This window comes from Taeniopygia guttata, chromosome 10 (assembly GCF_048771995.1).
Source record: "Taeniopygia guttata chromosome 10, bTaeGut7.mat, whole genome shotgun sequence".
NCBI classification, from domain to species: Eukaryota; Metazoa; Chordata; class Aves; order Passeriformes; family Estrildidae; genus Taeniopygia; species Taeniopygia guttata.
Window position 1 is genome coordinate 4,533,232 of NC_133035.1, and position 15,123 is coordinate 4,548,354.

Sequence of the window (15,123 nt, forward strand, 5' to 3'; positions counted from 1 at the left end):
GCTCGGGGGGACCCGCGGCTCCCGCCCCGCGCCCAGAGAGCGGCCGGAGCAGAGGCCGCTTCACCTGAGGGCTCGGAGCTCCCCCTCACCTGGGCCTGAGGGAGAGACACCTCCGCTGGCCGCAGCCCTCGCCCAGGCGGTGAGGTAGCGTCGTTCTCGCTCTGGCCGCCCGGCACAGCGGCGGCCAGGGCACCGCAGCTCCTCGGGGGAAGGAGGAGGAGGAGGAGGAAAGCCGGAGCAGCCCCTCGGGGAGGGGAAGGACCCGCGGGGCCGGGCACGCCGCCGGCGGGGCACGGCGGGGCTCGAGGCTCCCCTCAGGCAGCGCGCGCGCGCCCGGCGGAGCCCCCAGAGCCGCGGCAGGGACGGAGCCGGGCGAGGAAAGGCGAGGGCGCGGCCGCAGGTGTGCGGAGCAGCCCCCACCGCCCGCGGGGCGCCGCGCCAGGCGCTTACGAGCCACAGAATGCGTTAGGTGGGAATCGAGTTCCAGCTTCAGACCGAACACCACCTTGTCAAACAGACCGTGGCACTGAGTAGTGCCAGACGTCTCTAGAGCTGGTGACTCCACCACCTCCCTAGGCAGCCCGTTCCCATCTTTAATCACCTTCTATGTGAAGAAATTCTTCCTCATGTCCAGCCAAAACCTCCCCTGACATAGTTTAGGACTATGTCTTCTTGTCCTGTTACTAGTTGCGTGGGAAAAAGACCGCTACCCCCACCTGGCTGCAGCCTCCTTCCAGGGAATTGTGAAGAGTGCTAAAGTCACACCTGAGCCTCCTCCAGGCTAAACGCACTCAGCTGTTCCTCACAGCACCTGTGCTCCACACCTTTCCCCAACAGTATTACACTTCTCTGGACCCATTCCAGCACCTCAATGTCCTCTCTGAATTGAGGGGCCCTAAACAGGACACATCTCAAGCTGTGGCCCCACCAGTGCACAGCACAGGGGAAGAATCACACCCCTTGTCCTGCTGGCCACAGCGTTCCTGACACAGGCCAGGGTTCAACACCAGCAGCAAATGAACTGCTGTAGCAGCAAAGGACACTCAGGGCTCCCCTTACACAGCTTGTATCATTTGAACACTTCTAACACTGTTAGAGTTATGTAAATGCTTTTCACACCCATATATTGATACAAATATCAGAAAATAAATACCTACTCCAACTTAGGTCCTTTACGTGAATTAGTGCCATATATACTGGGGCCTCTGTAAAACTGCAACACTTGTAATCATGCAGTTAAAATAATTTCACCTGATTTAGCTGAAGTACAGTCAGTAGTCAATATTTTTACTGGTAACCAGCTTAAAAGAGCTGCATCAGTATAGAGCTGGTTTTGCCTTTCAGGTAATCTTGCTCCAACAAATTAACCTTAAGACACTAAACTCACAATGCATGGTGACACAGTCCAACACAGTTACACAGCTTGTATCAATGCACTTGGTAGGCATGTTCAAGGCAGTCCATAGATATAAAACCCAACAATATTATTTTATACACCCACCCTACAGAATTAAAAGCATCACAATTTCAACATCCCTAATAGTTACCCTGAGCTGTGCCAGCTTTTTCAAACAAACAATAAGTGTCTGCTCTGTTAACTAAAATAGAAGCTATACAGGATTTGCCTTACAACTTGCCAATACTTGACAATATTACCAGTTTTACAAATGAGTTATTGTTATCATCCCTTACTAAAGAGATACTGTCCAACCTGTTATTAAAAGAAGTGATGACTAAAGTATTTTTTGTGGTTTAGAGGTACTTTTACACATGTAAGTTACCTGTGAACAGCCATAATATTTACATAAAGAGCAGTTTGGGGTGTTTTGGTTTGTTGGCTTTTCTGTTTGGTTTGGGTTTTTTCCTGGCCTTTTACTACCATGATGATAAGCTTACAACAATGTGGTTTTCTCTGTGTGGCATACAACTTAATCTCTCTAAAAAAAAATAAATAATGATACATTTCATTCTTTTCTTCATGCAGTATTATCCTATTTCCTGGCTGCAATACTGCATCAAGAGAAGCTTCTTCTACACCATGGCTATTCTTGATTGCATGATATTTTTCGACCTTCACTTTTAAACCTCTTCCTAACCTGTGTGTTCTTTCACATAGTAACATGCAAGGCCGCGATTCCAGTCTCTGTTGCCCTTGTCATTTCTGTGTTCTTCTGTTTCCTCTCAGCTCACAGGAAGGCTGTTTAAATCTCTGTGCTGCATTGACCTCCAAATAACTCCTTTGAAATGTCTGCAAAGAGATTTCAGTAATGTCAGTAAAAGTACCCCCCAATCCCAAAGAACAAAATTTCATTGCAATATGGAGTGCAATGTCAAGACCAGGCTCCCCTGTATCCTTTCAGTGTCTTGCTTCTCTCAATACATCTGTGTGTCTGGACACATTTACTGTCTCCCTTTCTGCCCTGCTGGTGACTTGCTTTGGGACAAACCAGTATTTTTTTCCCCCCTATATTCAAATACAAGGTGGTCTGAACACATACCTGCATTCTGCAGTAAGAATCCTTGATAAAACTAATGCAACAATAAATGAGGTATTCTGTCAATCTGTCATGTGAGGATTGAGCTTTTGTTATTTCAGTAATAATTCTAGGCTTTATTTGTATTCAGAGAATACTTTGAAATTAAGGCATTCTATTGGACACCTGACTTCACTTCTAAGGTTGTCTTTTTCTGCCATCCCAGCTATTCTAACATGTTATCTTTCCATCTTATTACCAAACCCCAGAACTTTAAAAGTAAGTGTGTTTTATGAGAGAAAAAATTACACCAATCTAATGTCCTTCTTCAAAGTGAAGTAGGTGTGGTGTGTGAACATCGGGGATGTCTCTAGTGGTTTGCCTTTCCCACAGGTCAGGAGACAGACATTAACTGATCTCCCAAAACAGTCATGAAGCGCCCTCCCAGACTATTCCTAAATGCTGTTGTACTTGTCATACTTGTTCAAAACCCTCTGTTAATCCTGGTATTGCAACTACTTTAGCATTCTGGCCCTCAAAATATCCTGTGGATGAGAGCAGCACTGGCATATTTACTGATGTTTTGGGTGAACCAGTCTGTGTGCAGGGACCTTCAATGAAGTACATTATAAAAAATGTTCCCATCTGTCATTTCAAATACATTTTAAATCACTGTCTCAGAACAAGTCCATTCAAATGTAACCTAAATCATACCCAAGCCTGTAAACTAGATTCTCTGTGTGTGACAAGACTATTTTAATAATTACACTGGATAGCTTAGACAGATATATTGAAGACATTTATAAAAGTGACCTTTATAATAAGTCAAATTTATCCTCGCTAAGTAATACTAAGCAAGGCTCTGCACTGCCAGTATTCCTTTAGCATTGCAGGTGGGGCTGGTTCTGAGTGCTCTCATAGCCCTCAATGGCCCTGACCAACCTCACCTGGGGCCTCCACCCACACCTCCTGCCTACATGGCCCAGGTGCTCGGTGTAAGATCAGCCCTGGGCCTGGGGCTTTTTGGCTCTGCTTTATTGATGCAAGTTTCTCTAGAAATTTGGGTTCTTTGTTGAACTTGTCTGCTGTCCTAATATCTGTCTTGTAGCATTTGTTTGTGTACTGTAGCGTGGCTTCTGAGTTTTTCTTGTTTTGCTGGGAGTGGTTTTGGTTGGGGTTTTGGGGTTTTTTTTCTCTTAAAATCCTTGGGCTAGGGAATATTGCAGTTTCTTGGTGTAACTGGTTTTTGGTATTCTACTAGTCTTACTAGGAATTTTCTATGGGGACCCAGTCCAAGTTTGCACATGGATTCTTTTTGTTCTGTTCGCTCTAAGTTGCAATAAACAAGTGGGTTGTAATCTAGACTTTGTATTCTTGAAGTTGTTACTTCCTCATTTGAAATTTTTTCTTTGCTCTGCTTGACACCTATTTAAGTGTTCATAGAAAGATTACTAATTTTTTGGGATTTTTGTACTCTTCTCTGGATTATTTTAACTTTATGCTTTTCAAAGTCCATTGTAACTCTCTCCAGTGTCTTTTTAGCTTTAATTTGTGAATCCAATTAGCTCTCTAGCTGATCTCTGCTATTCTGATACTGAGCTGATTAATTTCTAATTGGTATTTGTATTTAAACTTTTAATTTTCTCTTTGAGCCCTTCTTTACTAGCTGAGTTTATTGACAGTGGAGCATATCTTCAGATTATTCTCATCATTCTGGATTCTTTAACCTCTTCCTCAGTACTCACAGGTATTTTTAACTGCAGTGCTTACTTTTGCTAAATTGGTGTCTTCTTGATACCATGATGCCTTGTATTGTGAGCAGTTTGTGGGCTTTATGAAGATTAAATTATCTCTGCTGCCTTGAGGCTTATTGCTGTCCTCTGACTTCATCAGAGTCATAAAAATCTTCTCCTTGGGCAACACCCCAAAATCTCCCTGAGCTGAGGGGCAGTGGCAGCAAAACCCCCCTGTGCTACAGGTGGGCAGGGCATAGGGGAAGGAGGATGGTTCTGATTTTCTTCCCCATTGCTTACCCCCACTGGTAGCTGCCAGATATCCACCAGCAGGTGTGAAATAACATGTGCCACATGTTTTGTCCAACATTCAGTGAAGGGTCTTGCAGGTGTGAAAGGGAAGTGAATTTGTGTGTGACAATTTTGCTGCTTGCCTGGTGTAAATACTGCCTTCCTTTTTGGCAACATCCTCTTTATTCAATACCATTGCACTCTACAAAAACCACAGCATTACTGTGCTACCATAACCATGTTCTTAACTTATATGGGCTTCTTTATTTTTGTAATAATTGGACCTATCTGTAAACTTTTCACTGGTCCTGCTAAAGATCCAGCTCTGGAAGGAAGTAGGTCATTACTAAGAGGCATTACAGCATTGCTGAATCTTACTCTTCAGATTTGCCCAGTAACTTTCAGAAATTATTTTATTAGAAAAAAATTTTCTTTGGATGTCAGTCCTTAAAAAAGATGTTAAATAACTGAAGGGATCATGTCCCTCTCATCTTATGGTAGAGGATTACAGTATTCTAGGGAAGGCACAGCAGTGTAGCAGTCTTGTCATAATCTAACAATTTTTCCTAGCTCTACTAATTCTGGTTATGATGAAAAGACAATGCATTGTTAAAGCAGCATCAGCTGATCTTAGAAAATTCATTTTTAGCTTTGTTGTTACAAAAATACGATATGGAAAATAAATTATATTTCTCTTTTATGTGGGTTATATCTGCAAAAAAATTATCAGCTATTTCCAAATGAGAAAATAAATTTACAGGGTTGACATTATTGGTAAGGAACACTCAAGACCAAAGCTGCAGAAAACAAAGAGGGTATTTTGGTACCTAAACTTCAAGGGAACTGCTGCAAGAGAATGAAGGCTAGGATTTTAATTCTGATCTAGTTACCACAGAAAATGTCAGTCCTAGCAAAGTTAATGGGACACAGGTTTGGTGGTATGGGAGCTCAGGAGATTTAAGAACCAGAGTAGCATCCCACACAGTTGTGTCTGACACAGCACCAACAGTGGCAGGGTCTTAAATTGATCCTGTATTCAATGTGTCTTTTCTGATTATTTGTATCATCAGAAAAGTTCTGACTCCCTACCAGCAGTGTTTTCTGGAATGCTGTCCCTCAGAAGGCAACCCAATTTGCCTTTTAGTTAATACACCTCTGTGGCTTCTGATAAACACATTAATGCTTCTCTTTGCAGCTGAGCTACATTCTGGTCTGATGAACACCTCCAGATTTTCAAGAGTGCTGCAAGAAGGATCAGAAAATGAACATGAGGACCGTTGTTCACAAACCCACATCCATCTAAGTGATAATTCTCAATATGAACAGTAAGTAATACCGAGTCTTTAATACAGGGATTCCTGAGTAGCAGTAGACATGCTTTGCTAGGTTTGTTTTCCAAAACACCTACTGAATTAGTATTGATTTTTAGAAGTCTGACCCTCTCTTGTTTTCTTGTCTGTATCCAGAACATAAAGTCTGCTGTACAAATTACACGTGAAAATACTTTATTGCAGTTCTAAAAACAGAATTCAGCCTTCTAAATTGCTTGGCTATTACATGGTGTGATCCAAATTGGATGTGACTTGTATGGAATTATGCTGAACTTTTTGCTTTGTCTGAAATTCGTATCATGCAGCAATAGTGGTATTTTTTCAATTGCCTGTATTTTCAGGATGCTGATAAAGCACTGGAACAATGCCAGGTATTTTAGGAAATGCATTGCTGTTTCCCTGGATCACCAGATGTTACAATACATTAACTCTTTTTCTGGAATAAAGAGCAATTTTTATTGTGCTTCTTTAACTAGGGTGATTCAGTGTTAGATAAAACTCTTTACCTTTAAAATGAGAGATGTTGTTAGCACCTTACCTAATACTATATTTTATCTAAATTATTTGTTTGAAGACATGTAACTCTGTTTCCTTTTCCTTGTATAATCTCCTTCAGTGCATGGTAAGAACTGTGCCTCATTTTTATCAAGTTGTTCTATTGTTCAGAATTATTGGCTATTTATGATTTTTAGCAAAGAAGTCTTTACAAACAATGAAATGCAGACTTGGACGTATTTAAACAAATGCAACATGTGCATTGAATCTGTGTGGTACCAGAGGACAGAGCTGTAGTTGACACAGGATTATTTCCTGCTGGAGTTTTGCCAAAGAAAAACTTGGTGTCATTTGCACTATTCTTTATTGCGAGTCTCCTCTAATGTGTGTGTTTAAAAAAAAAAAAAAAAAACAACAACATCTGGGCCCATAGGGTAAACTCCATGTGTACCAGTAGTGTAACTCTTCCAAATCAATTTTTATTTGCAAACTTTTCACTCAAGCAAAACCATCCTGAAGTATCTGCTTTGGGGCCATGTGCTACTTTAACACTACTTGGGTGAGGGTCTGTAGTGAGGCAGAGTCCCCAGGCAGATGCAAGGGAGAGCTGCTTTATTGAAGGAACCAGGCCTTTTTAAGCAGTTAGCTCATTATCAGTTACATAGTTTTAAACCATATCAAACATAATTCAACCAACCACCATACATCATGATGGGAACACACGGTGGGTATATAACGTGTTTTTCTACCTCTAATTTAGCTGAGTCTCTTTCCCACAGTCCTTTTCTACTTAGCCAAAGTAACAGGTCTGAGCTATGATTTTACAAGGCCTTCCTTTTGTAAAGTTTTACTATCAGTAACACGTGGGGTTTGAGGAGTTAAAGCATTAGATAAGCTTTGTTCCTTCCTCTGCTTCCCATTCAGTTGCTGTTCTCTTTATGGCCACACTGGGATTTCCATGGCATGGCCCCAGGCTTCTGCAGGCAGCCAGCACTGCTGTGTCTATTGATCTCCTCTGGAGAGCCAAGGAATGAAATCACAGGAAAATGGAGCTGTGTTTTGGGATGGTTGCTTCTAAGATAAGGCATGTGGTAGGTCAGAGTACAGGAAGACATTTGTCATCTGTGCTGTCAGGAAGCTTCTTACATTGATTCCTCAGTCTGTTTCTTCCTGACTATTTCTGCTGCTCTCCCTTGTCCTTGTACCTTGATGCTCTACAGCTGGAGTGGGCGCTGCACTCAGGTGTAAGGTGAGCGCTGAGCTGTGAGCAGGGGCAGGTGGGCTCATGTGTACTGCACAGGCTTGTGAGTCTGGCCTTTTCCACAGCAAGAGGGAAGCCCTGCCAAGGGCTTCTGCTATAGCATTTACTGGCTTTAGTTTAACTTTTCACACACCTGAGATTCTGTCTTTCTAGATATTTCGATTCCTGTTGGGTGTCTTGTTTTTTGGTTTTGTTTTTTAGTAGGAAAATTATTTTTTTCCTTTTTGTTAAGCAGTATATGTACATAAAAGCATAATTTTAATGTAGTAGAAATATGCCAGTGCTTTTGCTCAATGGTATTTTACTATATTGCTGAAAAATACTAAAATCTGAGGGGAAAAATGGGGTGGGGGAGGGGCCCAAAAGATAAGGAAACTTCTTCCTTCTAACTGGTGGCAATGTTTCGAATAACCTTGAGCTCTGAAAGGGATTGCAGTATATGGGTAGAATTTTGCTCCATAAACAAAGTGCATAGAACTAGATAGTCAGTAACTTGGAGGATAAAAGGAGTTACCATAAAGAAGGCAGTAGATTTTTGAGAATCTGTCTTCAACAATAAAGTCTTAGGTCAGTTTATCCAATGCTATCTAAATGGGTGAAAAATGCAACATTCTAAAAACCTGATGAAGTAGATCAGCTTTTACAAGGTCTGTGGGGGAAGAGAAGAGCCACTTCTGCCATTAAGTGGGAAACTATAATTATACATAATTGATAATTCTGCATAATGTGTCTTAAGGGTAAGTGTGCAAATGGAGGCCTTGTCTGGCAGTGCTGAGCAAGCAACCTCTACCTGTGTGCATCAGGGTGGCCTGGATTTAACTGAAGTGATGTCTAGATCTTGCAGCATTCTTGTTTGCAAAGGCATTTTCTAGACATTTGTGCTAGTGCTGTTATTTCTGCTTCCTGCTCTAATCAGAGCACATCATTTTGTTCATGCATATAAAACCAGGTTTATAAGAATAACAGTCTCAACCAAGTAATTAGTAATTTCTGATTGCAATTGTCAAGTTCATATATAATTGTCTTTTTAGCCATGGGAATAGCAAATTAATTTTCATTCAGTAAAATGAAAAATTTGTATTCTTTGTATGAGTTCACAGACAGCACATAATTAATAGAATATTCCATGTAATTTATATTTCTATAAAAATAGATCAGTGCATCCTTTTTGTGTCCTATGAATCCTTATCTTAGACTGCTTTAAAAGTATGTTGCCTTATCTGTAACTTCTTTGATAAATCTCTTGATTGTTATCGTCTTTTGTTGATGTCTTAAGTCAATGATGATTGAACAACCTTTTTAAAATTATAACAGCAGTTACTAATGACAACTCTACTACTTCTGGCATGCCTGAGCTCTGGGGAGAGCATAAATGCAACAGCCACGACTCAATTTTATAGTCTGCTGTGTGACACTTTTGGACTTTCTGGTTTTGGGGGACATTTTAGCTCTCAGGGTTGGCTTTGCTTATGTTCAGTTGTCCCATCTCCTGCTGGGTGGTGGGAAGTCAAGGATGGCTGGCACTGCTCCTCCTCCCACACTCTGCTTCAAGCACAGGTCTCTTGCATTTTTCTAGGAAGCCACACTGGCAGCCCTGTGCTGCCATCAAACCCCTTCTGGGACATTATTCCCTGGAAGGGGCCGTGTCCATTGCTTTTCTGCTGCTTGTAATGCAAATGAGGTGAGGTGCCCTGGAGCACCTAATGTACCCAGCTATACCACTAGAACAGGGCTAAACATTCCCCAACCTTTTCTTTTTCATTTTAGAGATCTCGTAACAGAAGAGTCTTTAAATCAACTAATTGTAATCAGGGCTTGTATATTTGGCAGTTTTCCCTTACTCCCTGACCAGCTTTACTGTTTCTGCCAAGCCACCCCTTCCTTCCCACAGCTGAATGCTTTGCAAGGCTGGGCCTGAGACAGCTTGTCTCAACTCTGGAAAATGGACCCATGGATTTCTTCCCACAGATGTAATGAATTCTACAAAATTATTTTCTCTTTTTGGATTCTATTTATGACCTCAAGAGCAAAATTCACTGTTTAAGTGCAGACCTGCATTCCTTCCAGAATGGGTTAGTCTTCATTGTGCTATATGCTCCTCCTCCTTATCTTGCAGGAAGGGGGAATGAGAGATCTGGAGCTTTTGTGTGGATAAATCCCTGATGCTTTACTTGCTGGAATGTATTGCATATGAAACATGCACTATTACACATTTTGTGGTCAATTGCTAAGAAGAAATGTATCCAAAAGCAAGGGAGCAGTACAAGTTCTCTTATATCACTCTAGCCTTGTGCTCATGAAGTGTGTTGAGGGATTTCTTAAGTGTAGTACATATTTTTTAATTATGAAGCATGAACTGAAACTTCACTGGAGTGTGTATCCTAATGGGAACTCGGTGCCGTTCTTAGGTTTTACATGTCATTCTGCACCCTGCGTTGTGCATAGCTGGATTTAGAGTTTGTATTTTTTTCAAGTACCCTTGCAAAAATTTGATCATTCAAATAAAGCACAAAACAAGTGCTTTGCCTGTTGAATGCAGTAGGTGTCTGTGAACATGTGTGTGCATGTACATACCTACCTCATTTACCAAAGAGAAGCAATTAGTAGTGACCTTGGCAATTTGGGCAGAGTTTGTTTTTGTTTTTTTTTTTCTTTTAACATAATGCAGCAGATTTCAGTAAGAGTTAAACTCAAGGTGGGAACTGACACATACTAATCATATTTTTGTTTCAACTTTTCAGGCAAGTTTATTGATAGATAAATAATTTCTAGTGAAGTGAAAGTATATGTATAGGCAGAAATCCTAGACAGCTGATTTGGGGATTTTCCTTTACTTTTGAATGAGACTAATCTCTCAGTGCTGGGCAGGCCCAGATCCAGGCACAGGCAAAGGAGGCAGCAATAGGGATGGCAGAATGGGCTCTGGCAAAGCCCTGAAAACCAGCCCGGCAGCTGCTTCTGCCAGGAAAGGGGATGGGAATGTATGAAACAGCAGCTACTTCAGGAAAAATGGGTCATGTGAGCCTTTTCTGGATCCTGTTCACTTTTCTGTGGCAGAAAAAGCCAGCTCTGTGTGTAATGTGTGCACTTCATCCTCAGGGCAGCACAGGGTAGTTTGCTGATGCTGATAAGAAGCCTTGGGCCAGCTCTGGTAGTGGGCTTGCATTCACTGTGTCTTCCAAATAGAATGCATTCAATTAGCCACTTCACAAATCAAACAGATATGGCTTTAAAAACAACTGTCAGGGAAAATTTTTGATGAGTAGTGGCAGACACCCATGGATATTTACAGACAGACAAAAACTTAGACCCATGTAAAATGAAGTATGAAAGATTAGCAGAACAAGTGAGGAGAAACTCATCTGTTCAAGCAGAGCAGCAAGTTGTGGGCTCTTATGTGGTGTGCAGACAGAAGTGGCAAGATGGAGAAATGCAGGAGAGTGCTCCAGGTGCTAGAGGTGTGGAGAATGCTCTTGGGCTTTTGTGAGCCTTTGTGAAGGGGCCTAGAAGCAGCCTGTTCTAAACTGGTGGAGAAAGTGAGGGATAGAGAATAAGTCTATGGGATAAAGAATTGGTCTATGAATAATCAGTCATTAATAAGTGTTACTTTTACTTTTCCACAATTCTATCCAGAAGAAATTTTAATAATGTTTCCAATTGTTGCTGAGTCCAATGAGTAACTTTCTCCAGTGGCACACTTCCAACCATTTTTGTCTTCTGAGCTTTCTGAGATGGAATACTCTTCCCTCGCCCAGAAGTGTCATCTCTTTTGTGGCAACTAAACTGGATTTCCATGTAGGAGTCTAGACTGTAGATTCTCCCAAATATCTAAATAAGTGCAATGGAGGCTTACTTTAGACCATATTAGCCACCTCTGTGAGACAAATACTGATGGATTTAGCAGGAATGCTGGCACACCAGGGGCAAAAAATTAGTTTCCCCTCAGTATTGCTCTTTGAGGAATGATACTGAAGTGCCACTCAGTATCTGAGGATAACTCATCCATGCAGTTAAGTGCCAATTAATCTACATGTTACAATACACAAAAACAACCCCCCTACTTTGATAAATGTATTTTTCCCAGAACTTCAGTAACTATTGGCATCTTTAGATGCCTTTAGTATTTCTCAGAATTTCTTTGCATTGCCTCTTTCTACTACTCTGACAAAGCTCTGTGTGTCAGATTGTTTTTCTAGGACCTGATTCAGCAGCCAGCATCAGGATTGAATGTCTCAGCAATAGCAGCATATTCAGAGTTGTGACTGTGGCAACAGTGAAAATGAAAAACTGTTTAGGTCTATAGTGGCATCCATTTTCTCGGAGGAAAAACAGTCCAATGGGCAAGGATCAGTTTTCACCTAAAAAGGCCAGTAGAACCCTGCTGCAATTTTGAAACGGCTTGTGCCCTGCCAGTCTGTGTCCTATCTGTGAAAAAGCTATTTTTTAACTGATTGATCCTGCACTTCTTGAAGCTGATGGCACAAATCCTGCTGGAATCTGTGGGGCAGGATTAGGCATTGCCACAGCTTGCTGGTGAGCACTATTGCTGCACTGACAGGGAGAAAGTGCACCATGAAGTGATGAGGCAGAGCCCTGTTTTGTGGCCAATAGGCACTTGGTGTGTTGCTGAGTTAAGGCCATAGGATGAGGTAGTATCTGAACCCTGGCCTGTCAGACATCAGTTCTCTCTCTGTACAAGCATTTAGGGAATCTTAAAAATGACTGGCATGGTGCTGAGGCAACAGCTACATCCAGGATGAGTTGTGCTGTTTTATCAGGAGTTTTTTAGAGAACTGGGAGCTGTAACCTTCATGAGACAGTGAACTGGGTTTTTTCCTTTCACTGCTTCTGAGGTTGCCAGGATAACCTTATAGCTAGGCAGTTGTAGTACTGCAGCAAACAGTACTAGACACTACTACTAAGTGTAAGCATCCAGCCTTAGGAATGATTTTGGCATGAATTCAGTAATATGTAACAGTGCCAATTAGAGATACACAAATTAGAAACACAGCTTGCACAGAATGTTTTGTATCCCTTAAGTGTTTAATTAAATTGTAGGAATACAAATTTATTCTAGCAGTTCTAGTTGGATTTTACTTAGTATTACTTTATGGTCATAGAATTGGAATGGTTTAAATATTTCCTAACCACCTAGGGAGGAAGAAGTAACTCTCCTGCATCAACAGAACAGGCTCTGTAGCTGTGCTTTCCCCTGTCAGTGCCAGCCTTTGCCCTCAGAAGCTGGCATGCAAGCTTTGCAGATCTCTCAAGCTTTCCTTAGCAAACAGGACTGGAACTTCTTGTGTATCACACATGTTTGGGGGTGGGAAGGAAGTAGAAAGGAAAAAAGAAAAACCAACCTTTTTTCATAAGTCTCTTATTTGACAAGAGACTTAAGTAATGAGTTAGGAAAAATGTGAGAAATTTTTCTGCTTCTTGCCTGCCTAAACAGAACATTTTGTCATTGTTGACTGCAGCCCAGGAGTAACAGATGAGAAAAGGATTTATAACTGCACTTCATATGCAGGTTTAGGAACCTGGAATCCATTTTGTAAATGCTATGATACTCTTATCTGCCACACTCTTGCGAAGTTAATGCAGTTTTGTGCGCTTCTGTTATTCAAACACAGGGAGGAGGGGAAGGCTGTGCAGTGCTGCAGCTACAATGTGGAGTCATCTGTGCCACAGTGGTAACAAGAGATTGTGTGCCCCAAACACACAGCAGAAGGGACAGCTGCTCCTTTGCCTAGGAGAGAGTAAAAGGGATGTCCCTCACACCCTGGGAATTGGATGTGTTTGGGCTGCATCTCTTGAATATGCTTGCAGTGGTTATACCTCTCTCCTGTGAGGCAGACACTGGCCTCATATAGGATTGGCCAAGAAAACTCCCCAGAAGACAGTGGTTGGTACTTGCTTTACCACTTTGAGAGTAACTACAGAAGCAAGCTGATAGGGATTTCCTTGAGAACTCAGTCTCTTCAAGTAATAGAGCCTGTTAGCTGTAAGTAGGAGCAGCCTTTTTGTGTTAGATTTACAATATAAAATCATGATTTATATTTAATTATACTTGATGTTCACCCTTGTTTTTCTCTCTTTTTATGTTTTGCACTTTGGTACAGCAGATGTCCATTTGCTCAGCTGAAAGGTCTCCAAAACTGGGTTTGCATCTGTTGTGAGCTAATAAGAGCAGCCAGGGTCTTGCATTAGCATGGTGCTTTTGTGTTGAGGCACTGCAGGGTACAGGGAAAATGATTACCAGGTACTGAGATAATGCCACCCTGAGACAGGGGGGCATACAGGTCTTAAGAGAGTGTTTCAAGGAGTGTCAGAAAATTAACAATGACATGTAACAAGGGGTCAATCCAGGATGCAGCCTGCTGGTGGCTGGGCTCACTATTGCTTTCCTGTTTGTAAGATAGGTGGTGTGTCCGCAGTGCAGCCATCTTCAGTGCTTATTGCTTCATTCTACACACCCAGGATCTATCAGGCCTCCAGTGGGACTCACTTTTCACTTATCTGGGAAAGCAAAAAGTCAGATTTCAAGCTAAACCAAGATGGGGAAAAATGTTTCTTCCAGTGAAAACAAAATGAAAATACCGTAGTGACTAAGTGCTTGAAGAAAATGAAGGCACTTCTGAGTATATGAAGGACTAATATTAGTGGAAAAATTGAATTTCAAGATAGCATCTGGTTGTATTGCACCAAAATTAAAGGAAACAGAAGTGGTGAACATAAATTGTTTAGTCATGATCAAGAAATCTTTCATTTCACCCCAAACTTTAATTTCAGCTCAGGTCTGTGATGTTCCATGAACTGACTTTCTTATTTGAATTTAGGGAAAAGGTTAACCCTGTAGAACTTGTCATTTTAGGGGTAAAGAAGAGGCTTTGACAGGACTGGTCCCTGGGAATCTGCAGTTACCAGAGCCCCATGCAGACATACAGATGACCCCTTAAGTCTCAAAGGCTATGCTGCTCAGATAGCAAGGAGGGCAAGGCCTAGGAGCTGAGGATTTGGTGGCTTTCTGCACACCCTGGTGAGTGGTTGGAATTGACAGTAGCTTGTGAGGGCTGTTTTGGTGTCTCTTCATGAAGTACTGATGTTCACATTGCAATGCTCAGATGGAGGAGCTTGGGGGAAGTGTGTCCTGACTGAAAGCTGGGGAGGGGGCTGGAGAGAGCTGGCTGATTGACCAGATGTAGCTGGGGAAATGGTGTGTGCCTGAAATCACTACATGTTTTGCTGTATATATTAGTGAGAACTGAACAGCCAAGGGGCTGAATTCAGGAAAGCGTGGAATTGCCGGTGTAGATAGACTTAAGGAGTGCAGAACTGTAAAAGCACCTGAGCTTTTACAAGTGCAAGTCACATCATTCAGATGCTTTTTAAAATCTCATTTCAAGAGACCCTGCTGGGTGTTTATTCCCATCACTGAATGTAAGTACATTTTCAACTCTGTCACTGCACACTTAGGTCTGCTGTGCTTTCCCTTCCTGAAAACAGCTGTAAGCACTTTTCACTGAGCTGCTTTGCTTAGG

General features: G+C 41.9%; 2 protein-coding genes across 7 annotated transcripts in view; one reads left to right on the top strand and one right to left on the bottom strand.

The window, feature by feature from the left end:
* The window catches only part of TLN2 (talin 2), a 198,478-nt gene that overhangs the window by 143,688 nt on the left and 39,667 nt on the right, over positions 1-15,123 (bottom strand). For 2 of the 4 annotated variants that reach the window (XM_072933839.1, XM_030281585.4), the window contains exon 1: positions 90-305. The exons of the other annotated variants lie outside the window; for them this stretch is intronic. The gene's annotated coding sequence lies outside the window, so the exon portion shown is untranslated. Of the gene's footprint in view, positions 1-89; positions 306-15,123 lie in introns of those variants that run through there. 4 annotated transcript variants of the gene reach the window in all.
* Positions 1-15,123, top strand: part of LOC100224303 (C2 calcium-dependent domain-containing protein 4C) — a 29,793-nt gene that overhangs the window by 1,044 nt on the left and 13,626 nt on the right. The window contains exons 1-3 of one of the 3 annotated variants that reach the window (XM_072933842.1): positions 355-469; positions 4,127-4,221; positions 5,694-5,823. In XM_072933842.1, coding sequence (XP_072789943.1) covers positions 5,714-5,823 — 110 coding nt within the window. In that variant the 5' untranslated portion in view covers positions 355-469; positions 4,127-4,221; positions 5,694-5,713. Of the gene's footprint in view, positions 1-354; positions 470-4,126; positions 4,222-5,693; positions 5,824-15,123 lie in introns of those variants that run through there. The other 2 variants (XM_072933843.1, XM_032750198.3) reach the window with 2 other exon arrangements.